At 37.7% G+C, this 14,735-nt stretch overlaps 1 protein-coding gene across 1 annotated transcript in view; it reads left to right on the top strand.

Annotated features, from left to right (window-relative positions):
- Positions 1-7,248, top strand: part of c14h20orf27 (chromosome 14 C20orf27 homolog) — a 42,293-nt gene extending 35,045 nt beyond the window's left edge. Inside the window, exon 6 of the mRNA XM_012854451.3 lies at positions 4,341-7,248. Within this exon, the coding sequence (XP_012709905.3) occupies positions 4,341-4,441 (101 nt within the window). The 3' untranslated portion in view covers positions 4,442-7,248. The remainder of the gene's footprint in view (positions 1-4,340) is intronic.
- The last annotated feature ends 7,487 nt before the right edge of the window (positions 7,249-14,735 follow it).

Raw genomic sequence — 14,735 nt, 5'->3', positions numbered from 1 at the left:
TGATAATTTAGCAGCGAATGGGCGTACTGTGCATCGGGCTAATAACAGCTACCATGTTAGCTATTTAGACTGGGAGGTTTTCTCATGGACAGGAACTTTAATGATCGTTTTATGTCGCTCTCACACATCAACGCACTAAAAATAAACCAACGATACTTTGCTTATAAGACGCTGGGGGAAACACTGGTGAAAATTATTTTTACAAATTAACAAAAAACTATTATATATTATGAAATTCACCAGGTATTCTCGGATCACCATGTCTATAGGAAGATTAAATTGAGGTGTCCCTAGATCAAATATTTTCTAAACAAGAATTATTTATCGTGATTTCAGATGAGACATGGAGGAAAGGAACACCACCATTGAATTGGCAGACTGAGGTCCTTAAATTTAAGAAAGACGACCAAAGGGTTTGTTCTAACTAATCAGGGATCACGCTTTTCAGCCTTCAATTTTATTTTTCAATTTTATTTATATAGCGCAAAATCATGAAACATGTCATCTCAAGGCACTTTACAAAATCAAGTTCAATCATATTATACAGATTGGGTCAGATTATACAGATTGGTCAAAAATGTCCTATATAAGGAAACCAGTTGATTGCATCAAAGTCCCGACAAGCAGCATTCACTCCTGGGGAAGCGTAGAGCCACAGGGAGAGTCATCTGCATTGTACATGGCTTTGCTGCAATCCCTCATACTGAGCAAGCATGAAGCGACAGTGCGAAGAAAAACTCCCCATTAACGGGAAGGAAAACCTCCGGCAGAACCAGGCTCAGTATGAACGGTCATCTGCCTCGACCGACTGGGGGTTACAGGGTAGGGTAGGGGTGTATAATTTGGAAAAAGCTTGTGTGGCCCCCGAATGCAGTTGAAGGACATTACAACTCTGGCCCTCCAGCAAATGGAGCTGATGCAGAGTGACTCGTCTCTTCCTTTTAAGGATTTTCAATGACAAATTTATGTCTTCTTAAATGGAAAGTGTTTGGTACAAGACCGAATAATTTTCTTACATTAGCTTTCTTTTTGTGTTCTCATTTTAATGTCCCAGTAAGTAAGGCCACAAACATCCATTCATTTTTTTTCCTCAGAAACAAGCTTGGCTACATCCATTTACAAACTCGGCTCATTACAGCAATGGTTTTCACAGAAAAATCTCGTTTTTGTTTTTTTTGTTTTTTTCCGGGAGTAGAATTAAAACATATTACAGAACAACAAAATAGAGAAGATTTGACCCAAACACTACAGAAGCGTTTATCTGCCAGGCCTAGTCGCTTCCCTCTTGACATCAGGTTCAGGAGGTGCTTCACTAAGTCCTACATGATAATAAAATTTATATAAATAAATGTATGAAAATGCAGCCTGTACTGTAACATTTATTTAGCAGCCTGCTGATATAGCCTACAGACCGCTATAGTTAGTCCAGCGACATTTCTGTTGTGATAACAACGGCTGGCTGTCAGAAGGCATCGGGCGTCTCCTTTTCCTCTGGATGTCCCTCTTTCACTGCGATCAGACTCATTTTCAGGGCCATATTGTACACACATCCACCATTCAGGGACTTTGTAATTTCTCTGTTTTGAAAAACCTGTCCTCTGGCAGATCTCTTCTTGGTAAGAACGCATAAACTTGGCTCAATCTCCGTCTCCCATCGCACCTCATCAAGGAAGTCAAATGTCCATGAAGTGTGATGTCATGCCATAAAGCTGTGACCTGTTATAATGAGATATTTTCCCATAACAAGATAATTTTCTCATTATTATGAGAAAATTATCTCGTTATGGGAAAGTATCTCATTATGAGATACAGCTTCATAATAATTTTTTATCACGTGTCAGTTCTGTGTTTCTGTAAAAAAAAACAGTACAACTTTTACCAATAAAAAAATAGACCTTTTTTCAGCTGTACAATAATTAATTTTTTACTTTGTTTAGTTAAAATATTGTGTCTTGTATTTATTGCTGAGCAGGTAAAAAGAGATTAATTCACATAAAATGTAAAGAACAACTTTTGGCCCCTGAGTTTTTTCATCTTCAGGATTTTGGCACAGTTTAAGCATCTTGGTGTATTGTTCATGAGTGGTAGGAGGGAAACAGAAGATGGAGTTCTGCAGTAATGCTGTGCTGGTCTGCCTGTTGTGGAGAAGAAAGACCTGAACCCAAAAAGCAAAGCTATCAGTTTACCGGTGTGCATACGCTCCGACCCTCATGCCCATCAGGGATGGATCAGGAGAGAGAGCAAAAAAGAAATCTGGGACACAAGCGGCAAAAAGAGCTACCTGGTGGGGGTGGCTGGACTCAGCCTTAGAGAACGAGTTAGCCACCCAGGTCATCGGGAGCACCGGGACTCACCGGGAAATGTCCCAATGGCCGGTCTGCCTCTGAAAGCCATCTTTTGTTAGCCTACCTCAATTTAGAAATTTCAGCTCCAAGGCCAGAAACCAACAAACTGTGATACAACAACACAGCTTGAGCTGTTAAAAAAAATCAATTGACAGCATGGCGATCTTTATAACACAGTACAGGCTGCTTGTGCAAGTCTTGAAAGTCTTAATAAGTATGGAATTTTGAAACACTGTTTTCCAGACCTTGAAAAGTCTTGAATTTTGTGTGAAAGTCTTAATAAAGTATGGGAAAAAATGTATGGTAGAATTTTACAGTATGCTCAAGGGCATTGTGAAATGAGAAATAGGAAGGTAGGCTATAAAACTATAATTTTACTAACTGGTCACGTACTGTATTAGCCTAATAGAATCAAACACTTGTTTGATGTGAAATTCATGTACTTGTGATTTTCATGTTTTGAAACGTTTTCATCAGTAAAAGCATAATTTACTGTGAATAATGCATTTGTTCATTGAATACTAGCCTATAAAAATTAACATTTCTAATCAACAGTTTGTACAATCTCAACCAATGAAGTAGGCAGTAGGCACACAAGTATACAAGTACATAAAATTAAGGTCTTGGGGGAAAAAAAATATCAGTTTTAAAAAAGTCTGGAATTTTAATTTGGAAAAAGAGCAAGCACCCTGCAGTAGCTTTACCTGTCAACACTAACTGCACAGTTCCAACAATACTTATGGCTTATGTTTAGGGAGAGTACATATTTCTATGTATTATAGCATCAGCAATTTTCTCAGCTTTAATTGGAGACGTGTTTTATAGAAATCAGATAAGAATAAAGGGAGCTACGGCCATTTTCTTTTGACCAGCTCTGTGTTCATCCCGCATTATAACGGCATGGTTTTGTTGACGAGACTCAAGGCAAAGCAACGGCGCCTGTGTGCGCTCGTCACTGTCTATAGCAGGAATATACATCAGTGCTTCTTGCATCTGACCCGGATGTGGCTTGGGGGCCTCCTTTTTAAGTGTTTCCGTGCTGGGAGGAGACCCCAGGAAACACTCTGAACTTTCTGGTGGGGATATTCATCCGGTTGTGCCAGGTGGTGTCTTAGGGGTTAGGGGAGAGGGATGGATGAATGGATGGATGGATGGATAAATGGACGACCGGACTTGTGTATTTCCTCTCCAGAGACGACGTGATTAATAGATTACAGCTGATGCCTCTGAGACTTACAGAGTGAAAGTATTTATACCACTTGTGTTTTTTCTTTTGTTTCATTTTTCACCTTTTAGCTACAAACTTTGAAGTAATTGTTGGCATTGTTTGTGACAGGCTAACAGAAAGTAGTGCTGCTTAACTGTTACATAGAATAAACCACAAGTTTTTTTTATTTATTTATTTTTTTACAAAAAACAAACTGAAAAATCTTGTGTTTATTTAGGATATTGTTTTGAAACCCAATTGTGCTTGAAACTTCTCCACAACTTTGTCCCTCGCTTGTCTAATGTTGCTGTTCACTGATGTTCTCCAACAAACCTTCACAGAACAGCTGAGGATTAATAGTGAGATAAAAATTTTCCACAAGTGGACTCTGTTTTCTAATTAAGTGACTTCTGAAGGTATTTAAGGTGGACTTTCATTTTATTTTGGGGCACCAGAGTACAGGTGGCTGCTGATTGCTGGCCCACCACACTTTTTAGATTCCTAATTTGTAAAAAAAAAAAAAAAAAAAAAAAAAAGTTGGAGACTGAATTATTGTTTGTGCACGTTTACAATTTTATACTACTGTGTCGATCTATGCCTTAAATCCCTACCAAAATGTTTTTGAAGGTTGTGGTTGTATCATGACAAGAGGCATCTGCACATTTTTTGGAAGGCATACATGACGCTTGGCACAGCTGTATAATGTATACATGACATTAATCCATCTGATTGCTCTCTGGTGAATATGCCACTGGCCTTTTACACCATTGTTGGTTTTTTGCCTCCAGATCGTCACCACGGCACCCCCATGCTCCTGGAGGGGGTGCGCTGTATCGGCACAGAGCTGGAGTACGACTCGGAGCAGAGCGACTGGCAGGGATTCGACTGACCCCCCCCTCCAACGCTCCTTCGTCCCAGTTGCACCTGCAGAAACAACACGCCCACAAACACTCTCATCTGCCATGTCAAAGGTTTACACCCAGCGAAATGCCCAGAACGATCCGTCTTCTCACATAGGAAACAAAGTAAAAGCTTCCTTTCTGATTCGTGTTAGCAGGGCGCAGCATTTTCAGCCTCCAGCGGTCGCCGTCCTGGCCTCGGTGTTTTAAGCTCGGGCCTTTATCTGGGAAACATTCCTCTGCTGCGACTGCCTCTGCAGCACCATCAGAACCTTTAACCCGCCCGCTCTTGTTTTAAACAGTGTTTTCCTTACTGAGCCACTAGATGGCAGCACTGCCCTGTGAATCAGCCTCACGTCCTTCTCAGCGCTCTAGTTCGGGTTTGTAGTTTTTAGGTTTTGCATAAGGGCTCGTACGTTAACTATAAAAGGCTTGATTCTGAAGGAAGGAACAACTCTGAACTATTCAGGGAAACCAAGTTTAACAGTGAACTGATCTTAAAATGTATGTTCGATCAAGAGAGGACGCTGTATACCACTGTACTGCTCCGGTCTGGGGACTTGTTTTCCTGTATCTGCAGTCTTTTATGGGAAACGCGTTTTACATTCTCTGACATTTCTGTTGTGCTATCTTTGACTTTAAACCTGCCCCCATCATTACTACTTCAGATTTTGTTTTTCAGTTGTTTGTTGCTTTTCCATAGCTGCTGCTTAGGAGACCCTTAAAAAATGGGTCAGGGTATTTTAGGTAAGGTCAGGTGAGGAATGCATGTGCAGCAGCTGAAGGAAGAAAACGAAGCCTCATTACAATCTCTCCAGGTCGACGGCACAAATCGGCAGCCATATTTCAGTTTTCTAAGACATTTCTATGACTTTATTATTAAGAGGTGTTTACTGTAACAACTAAGAGGTTCTGTTTTGTGTTACCGCACTTTTAGTTGCATTCAATAATAAATAATCTACCAAGTTTTACAGTAATAAAACAAACTGGTTAAAATCAAAACAGCAATGCACAGCGAAAACAGTGTTTTCAATGTATTAAATAGAATTAAAATCGTCCATGAATTGAGTTGAACTGAATCCACAGACAAGTTATGATGCCAAATGTTCTGTGAAAATGTAAGATTCATGTTTCTGTTTTGATTGTTTGTTTTCTTTTTTTTGAAAATTTTTGGTTTAACTCGAGTTGTTTTTTTTTTCTTATGGCTTCCCTTGTTCAAGCCGTCTATCAGTTAACTAAATAACTAATAACTCCTCAATGGGAATAATCGGATATTCCAGTGTAAAACCTCTTCCAAGCACTTAAAGGGCATATATCATCATTTTTAGTTTTTACTTCTCGTTGTGTTCAGGCTTGTAGGGCATGATACTTATGTTGATTTCCAGGTGCAAAATTGAGAATAATGGGGGGAAAATAAACAAAATAAATAAGAAGTTATTCTGAGCGCACCATCAGCCATGCTACTCTAACCTTTTAAGTTCATCTGCAGTTTTGCTCTAAGATACTCCAGGCTAATGCTAAACATGTGGTGAATGGAATGGAAGGGAAGTTAAAACACTCAAATGCTCTTGCCTTCAGTTCACCCAAACAGAGAAAATTTGACGCTGTTATATATAATCATCAGGAAAACTGAAACGTTTCCCCGCCCGACCACCTTGATGGTCTAATTGTTGACTTTTTGAGCTGCTGATTGTAGCTGTGGCACGATCTCTCGTGTCTGGGTTGTTCCTTCCTTTAGATCCAGTTGTTTTACACAAAGGCTTTTCAACACAGGGACAGTTTTTAGTGGGTCTGGGGGGGGGGGGGGACCCGTCTCACCGACCCGTGTCTGCTTCCACGGAGCTCCCATTTCCCGCGTCGATGACCTTTGAATGATCTTTTTTCTGTCGCTACAAATCCACCCGACATATTTTTGCTAAACGGGTCTTTTATTTTGTTTTCAGGAAAACTAGCGAGTTTTTTTTTTGTCGACTGTGAGAATCTTTCAGGTCGTGTTGTTCCAGATGCTGTGTCATGTCATCATCCATATATGGGAGTGCCTTCCTGTTTTTGTGAGTCTGCTTTTCAGTCAAGAACGTGTGTTTTTAACTTTGCTCATCCATTAAAAAAACAAAAAAAAACAAAGAAAAAGTCTTTTTGTGTTTTGTGTGTGTTACTTTGAAAAGACTTGTAGGTTTTCAGGCGGTAAAATGTGATGATATATGCCCTTTAAATAAGACTGGGAGATTTACAAAGCCTTTAGAAACAACTTGTGTGACACATGTGCCTTTCAGTCCACCGTCCAGTCTTCCTTTGTTTTATCACTCCTTGTTAGCTACCCTCTCTCACACTGTATACACTATACCCTCGACATGATGTGAACATTGCACTGATGAATAAAGCATGGTAGGAATTTCAAAATAAAGGAACAATCTGTATATGTTTGCCTTCACGGTCCAGAACTCTGCCTGTAAACCCGTCAACCCTCCACCTGCATGTCTTTGATCCCTCACACCATGATCACACATCTCCTTTTTAGCAATTTCTACATCTAACCTTTTTTTTTTTCTGTATTTAGCCAGCCTTGAAACGAAACAATCCAACTTCTCTTTATCTTAACGCAAGCATAGATTTAATGGATGTTTTCTAAAGCGTAATAGGTCATGTTCTGTGTTGGCGTAAAAGAAAGGAGCTTGATTGTGTAGTTTTTTTTCGTGAATGTAGTGCTTTAATGTGTGGAGACCTGCTCCCTTGTGGGTGACATCTGTGTTGTTGTTTTTTATCTCAAAAAGCAGAATAAACAGGTGAGCTTGTTTGAGCCGCGTCACTGTGTCAGTTCTTTGACTCAACGCAAGGTGGCAGTCTAAGCTGCTGCATTGACTAGCGCCATAAAGTTTCTCTTTTTCGTTTCAGTTTGGAGTGAATAATAAAAAAAAGGGGATATTTTTCATATGAGACCTTTTAAGAAATTGTCTGATTTTCTATTTTGCGTATCTTTAAAGGACTTTATAACCTTTTAGAAGAAAACTTTACAGTATACACACGCATATATACGTAAGTGTGTATATACTTGTATATGTATGTATGTGTGTGTATATATGTATATATATATATATATATATATATATATATATATATATATATATATATATATATATATATATTTTTCTGCATTTAGATTTCTATATGTTGAAAGAACGGGTTTGTATGGCTTTAACTGAGGATGTCTAGCAGTCTGTGGTAAGTCCTTGCCACTAACTGGTTGTGGTAAGCACCTTTCAATGAGCTGCTTGCCTTCAGATGGTGTGACGAATAGTTTTAGAAGTAAAGTGAAGAGCTGAGTGAGGTTTATTTTACCTGCAGTCCAACTATACATTCACCGAACCAATTAAACAGAAAAAAAATGAAAATAAACACCCACAGTTAGGTTGAAAAAGCACCGAGAGGACTTTATTATTTATTAGTTTATTTTGTGCATTCTCTCATTTTATTTTGGTCACCCAAAAGGCTCCAACAAAAATATGCTTATTTAAATCCAGACTTCAAATGCGTTCAGAGAGAAATACCTAAGTGATTGAAATGAGAGGAAAAATGCATGTAAACAGAGCGAAACGTTGAATATAGATGTCCAAACTTTCCACCCACAAGTGAAACCAAAGTGGCTGTGTTACAAAAAAGCCCAGGTTGTGCTGAAGAAGCCTGTGATTTGGGGTATGAATTCATTGAGGGGAAAGTTTTTAAGTGCTGGTTCTCTTCTGTTTTCATATGCTTGTGTTTAAAAGAACTATTATGAACTAAATGAAGGGTTGCTGCACCTGATTCACTATTGGATCTTGTGACCCAACATGTCAATATGTCTAACATCTCCCTGGTTTGTGTCTCTATAGGTTGAAGTAGAAACCCACATTGTCTCTGTGCGCTTTAACGGGGGACAGTGTGGACGGGCGTCCCTAAAGCTCCGGGTTCAGCTTCTGCAGCCAAATGACGCGATGAAATATTTGCCGATGTGCGGGGAAATAGACCTCTGATCGCAGAATAACGAACCAGACTTTTATAAACTGAAGGTGGAAGTTACTGTTTCCCATGGTGTAAACCGAATGGCGCTTTTCCAGCAAAATAACAATAAACCGCTTATTGGTTATTTTCGGTGCGTCAGGGTAACTTCACGGATTTTAATTAGGAGGAAAATGCAACTTTGGTTAACTTTTAAAATATAAATGGACAAATAAAACTTTAAATCTCAAAAAGGAAACGTTTTTCTCTAATTAGCCTACATATACCAGTAGTTACATCTATCTTACCTGTGTGTGATATAAACTTTTATAATAATAATAAAGTTTTCTTTGTTCTTGATTTAAAATGTCTCGCTTTAATCTGACAGATTGTAACAAAAAAATAAGTATTTCCTAAAAAAATAAATAAATAGAAAACGGTAACAGATTGTTAAAAAAAGCAAAAGGAAAAAATAGAATTTCTGACAGCATAACATTTCTTAAAAGTAGAAGAAAAGAAAAAAAAGAAAAAAAGGCAAAGTAAGACTATTGTGCAGGTCGGTCTTCATCTTGTCATTTAGCGGCTGGATAATTTTTTATTCACTTTCCTTTTAATGTAATTTGCTCTCATTTCTTCTTTCTTGGCCATTATAGGCTTTTGTTTCGGATTTATTTTATATTTTCGATGTGCCTTTTTGTGTCATTACTGAAATCCATATAATAATAATAATAATAATAATAATAATAATAATAATAATAATAATAATAATAATAATAATAATGCATTCTGAAGCATTCAGCGTCCAAACCAATCATTAACTCGCTGGGTTATAGCTGAAAATATGAACTGCAGTAATTCCGCAGACCTTTGCACTGTTGCGGCTTTCCTTGCGCCGTATCCTATTAAAAACAGTCCAACGTTGAAATTTATTTGGACGTACTAACCCGTGCCTAACCTGCGGCGTTGTGACCACTTTAAACCAAATAAAGACAAAATAATAACATTAAACAAAACCTCTAACTCCTACACGCGTGGCCGAAATGTGCGCCATTCCTGCACAGACTCGTCTGGGAGCGTGTGTGTGTGTGTGTGGGATGAGTGAACTCTGCGTGGCCCGGTGCCCTCCCTCTGACCTGCGGGATTACAGTTATCTCTGCTGATTGATCTGATTGATCAGATTCATCTCCACGAGGCTGCAATCCAGCTCTACGCGCGCAGGGGAGGGGAGAGGAGGGATGAGACGGTCGGTGCGCTGTGCGCAAACAAACAGTTTTCCCTTTTGGCCCGTGGGTTGGTCGGGGCGGAGAGCTGCGTGGCTGCGGGCTGCAGCGTCATGTGACAGCAGCTATATGCGCCTCTTATCTGCTGCCGTTTCGTGGAAGTGGGATTGCGAGCGCAGCACGTGTGTTATTATGGTACAGCTGGATTGATGGTTTACTAAAAGGAGCTCAGGATTGCTCACAATGACAAGGAAAAACACACATTGAGAGTTATTTATCCTACTGCTGATGCAAAGACTGCATCCAGATCAGCCATGTAGTTTGTTACTGTAGTTCAGACTATAGAGGTTCAAGCATAAAGAAACAAGAAGTGCGCAAAGGAAGAAAAAACTGTAGCAGGTTTTCTGTACATGATTTAAAAAGAGCAAATTCTTTGAAGAGAAAGATGGTTTCAGGTGATTGTTTATTTTAAGCCAAACTGTTAAATTATTAGCATTTAAAGCCCTTCTTCCAGTATAAAATTGGCATTATTATCCGAAGACAAGGTGAAGGGAATTTTTTTTGTCCAAAACAGCCTGTCTTGGGGTTCAAAATTCATGCTTCAGCACAAAAGCAGGTAAAATAAAACATGTTTTATTTTCGTTATGGGACCACATATACATTTTATATAAACAATTACTCAATAGAACTTTTTTTCCGAATAGACCAACATTTTTCTTAAATTTTTTTAAACGAAGGCAGACACTTCAAGTCCAAACGTTTTTGCATCCAAAAACATTGCTACAACTGTGAGAGAAAACGAAAAATCAGAAGTAGCACAATGACAAAATGCTTCTTCACAAACCAAACGGAAGAAACCTATACTTATAAAACATACAAAAACATAAAAGCGATAGTTTTATTTGTTGTGATTATAAATTAAGTAAGAGTAACCCGTTGTCAATATGCACTCAGCAACATTGAAATCAATTTAATTGTTCAAATAGATGTGTTTAATTGACTTAGGCTTCAGAGAAAGCCAAGTTGTCTATGAGTATGTCAATTTATATTTTATTAATCAAATGGAAGTTTAAAGATCTGCAGAATCAAAAGTTCTAAACAGCAGGTTAATGGCATTTACTGCCAACTTCTTAGTGCGCGGTCATCTTCCTTCACATATATTTAAAACCAATACAAGCTCAGGCTGTCTGACTATTTTACAGTGCAGATATTAACACGGTCAGAACGGTTTTATGTATGCAGACGATCCCCTTAATCCCATTAGACCTCTAGTGGGCCCCTGCAGAAGAGCCAACAGGCAGCTGTTTCTTTTATCAAGTCTTCTGATTTGCAATCCATGTTAAAGAAGCATCCAATGTGATAAAAAAGAACTCTAAACATTACATAAGTAGAAATAAACCTTTTAAATTGATCCTAAAATGTGTCATGGAAACACTTTCCCTGCCAGCCACAGCTAAATTGCCATGGCAACAGCTGCCTCATGGTTCAGTGGCTGAGCTAGCTAGCATGCTAGCAAAAGTAACTTTAGCATTAGTGCTGCTTGGTGCAAACGTTAAATACTCCAATCAAGAAACTATCTCAACTACAAGTTTTGTGACAGTTCTTAAGCTTTACTATTAATTAATAATAAAAACACATTTAATTCTAGCCTGACGGCTGCATGCTGGTGACAAAACGCCATCATGGGGAACAATGACTGACACAACATCCTCATGTCAAATCTAATCCAAACACTTAGGTTGGATTTTTTACCAAAAATATTACTTAATGTTGGTAAGGCTAAACCTTTACTGAAAATTGCAGCTATGCTTGATTTACAATAATTTGAAGGGCTAATGTCTAAAATCCTTCAAAATTCCTTTTCGTAGTGTAGGCCTAACAAGTTTGACTCAAGCATTTGCGCTGTACGTTAATTCCTATTCTTGCTCTAAAATACAGAAACTTTTCCAACCGATAGATTAACATTTACTAAGCTCTTATATTCATTTATATTCCAACTCACGCAAACATTTAAGCTTGACTGAATCAACATATTCCGTTATGTTCTAATTAAATATGTTTAGGATTTGTTAAAAAAGAAGAAGTTTTTTTAACATTTTTTTTTAACAAGAAGTAGAATTTGGCCACCATTGGACATTACATTTACAAATTAAATGTGTTTGATTAAAATTCAATTAATTTGATGACTTAATTTAAAAATCTAGAAATTCTTTTTTCTTTTTTGTAGTGTGGTTCCTCTAGTATTACGATGCAAAGACATGTTTCTGCAGGTGAAATGTGTCTAAAAAAGCCTGTTTTAGTGTTTAAATGAATACTGCTGCAGCACAGAAGCACAAAACACATCAAGTAAAACAAGAGGATTCTATCTATAGGGACCATGTATCAGTTTTAGTTGCATGTCTAATTTAGAGGATTATGAATTATTTTCCCTTTGCTGTTTTATTATGCTCCTGGTCATGTTATATTCATCAATACCTGGTGGTCCAATAGCATTTTTGGGCATATGAGCTAATAGACCCCTATGAGAAAGTTTTTTTTCCTCCCCCTCCATTCTTCTGTTATACAAAGACACACAAATTGAATTTTGGTATTTGAGCATCCTTAGTATATTAAAATATGGAAATATGGAGAGAAAAAAAAAATATGTTTTTGGAGGGATTTAGTTCTGCAACAAGACATAGAGTGTAAATACAAGAGAGAAAGAGAAAGAAAGCTTGTGTGTGTGTGTGTGTGTGTGTGTGTGTGTGTGTGTGTGTGTGTGTGTGTGTGTGTGTGTGTGGCAGTAGCAGCAGCAGCAGCAATCAGTCCCCTCTTGTCTCGCTGCTGAGTGCAGCATCTGATTGACAGTTTCTATTCATCCTGTGTGAGATTAGGCCAGCTGAAAGGAGTAACGACCCATGGCTGTGTGCAGTAATTACGGCCTCGGATGAGGAAAAATAAGAAGAAAACACACACACACACACACACACACACACACTGCAAAACTATAATTATATAATCCATGTTCAAAAAGCTCTCTTTGCGCTGTGTTTTCAGAGATGTTTCACCTGTAAAGAGGAAATTCTGCCCAGCGTTTCAGTTGTCCCCCCACAACCAAAATTATCTCACAATCACAACAAACTGCAGGCTGCAGCATCAACATCAAACTGGCAGGGAAATAGACCTGTGCTTGCTCAAGATTTGCTCTGCATACATACATTGGATGGCTGAATGAGATACTTTATCCTCACTAACATCAAGTTGTGCTGGTTTATCACAGTGGTTATGCTTTAACACCTTTATTTGCAGGTGTGTTTTTGTGTCACGGAGTACAATCTGCTCATGCGAGAAAACAACTGTTTGTGAAAGCACACACACACTTGTCAAATGTTGTCTGGATTACTTTTGTTGTCATCTAGGTCTGGTGCCCATCTTTAGGCGCGGATCTTCAAATAAGGATGAGATGAGCTACAGAGGGACTAAATGGAGGTTAAATACATTGAAACTGAAGAAAATGTTCCTGAGGTCATTTTGGGGTTTTTGAAACAGTTGGGGGATTAACCAACGTGCCATTGTAGAGAAAATAAAATGAATAGATAAATATAACCAGAATCAGAACATTGGTGATTGAGTTCCATCTTCAAAGACAACCTTTGGTTTAAAAATGTTACACTTGCAATATAAAACATTTAGATGTAGCCAACAAAATAGGCTTAACATCCATTCTTTTTATTTGGGTTGGACATTTATTACTGTTTCTGAACAGAACCTATGTAACTTTAACAGCCAAGAGACTCTTCAATAAATAATAAACGAATTACATTCCAACTAATCTTAAAAATGTACTTAAGCAAATTACTTCTAATTGATTATTAACATTGTTTTGCTCAGAGTATTTGCCCTGTCTTCATAAAAAAAGAATTGAATAAAAAAGAATGACTTTGTAACTGTAGAGTCTAAAATATTACTGACATAGTAATAAACCACCTCAGGGTCTGGAAGTGCAGCTTGCTAGCAAGTTTGACTTTAGCGTTAGCACTGTGGCTAATGTAGTTAAATATTGGTACCAACTTAAATTCTTGATCCAAAATAGAAACCCACTCATCTCCAAATCCTTTGACAGTACATAAGGTGACTAAAATAGAAATTAAAGACTACTTTAGTGTTAAGTTTGTCGGCTGTCAACCTTACCGTTAAGCTACCAAGTTTTAGCATTAGCGCTAAGACTGAACTGCTTTAAGCTGGACAAAAAACTTCATATTGTCCCCACAGCAAAGACCACTTCCCACCAACTACATGTCTAATGACAGTTCTTGAATTTGACTAAGTTGATATATTAATTTATGATACTGCCTAGAAAACACGATGGCTTCACAGTTCCCTCCATCAGTTACCATGCAGGAGAATAAAAGTTGATTGGACCAACATATTCAGGTCAATTCTAATCACTCCGTCTAGGAGTTATTACTAAAAAGACATAGCTAGTTCTGTTAGAATTTAACCAATATAGAAAAGTCTAAATGAAATATCTGATTGCTGTTTAAACCATTTTAATTGGTAATATTTAGTATTTGTTTTTAGTGTGCTTTTGTGATCCTATTACACAATTCCTTAAAAGATTAGGCTACATCACCTACATCGCAAAAAAGGAACTTGTTCATATCAATAGTACATGTAATTAAAATACACACTTTTATACATTAAAATAACATCACTTTGATATTTATAAGGCCAAGTTAAAACTAAACCTAATATAGAGGCACGTTACAAGACAGAGATATCCAATTCATATTCAGTTATAAAGTACCAAATTCAATTCAGTCCAATTCATTCAAATACAATCATAGAGTCACATTCAAGTTCATTGAATCTCATTTTAAATACGTTCTTTTGTGCTTTATAAAATCCTAATCTTCTTTTATTTTTTTTATTTAGGCCTTGTTAATCTGTAGTAATGGGGTACTACTGGACCATTTTACACGATTCCTTCAGAACTTTGTAGCTGCATTCTGGTAAGTTTTTGGACCGGTATGGTATCATTGATGTGCTTGGAAAACTGAGGAGAACTGTGCAAGTGCACTTCAGTAAATTAGACTATCTAAAACATTGTTAT

The sequence above is a fragment of the Fundulus heteroclitus genome, chromosome 14 (genome assembly GCF_011125445.2).
Source record: "Fundulus heteroclitus isolate FHET01 chromosome 14, MU-UCD_Fhet_4.1, whole genome shotgun sequence".
In the NCBI taxonomy this organism is placed as follows: domain Eukaryota; kingdom Metazoa; phylum Chordata; class Actinopteri; order Cyprinodontiformes; family Fundulidae; genus Fundulus; species Fundulus heteroclitus.
The sequence above is the reverse complement of the archived record's forward strand: the minus strand, read 5'-3'. Positions and strand labels throughout refer to the sequence as shown.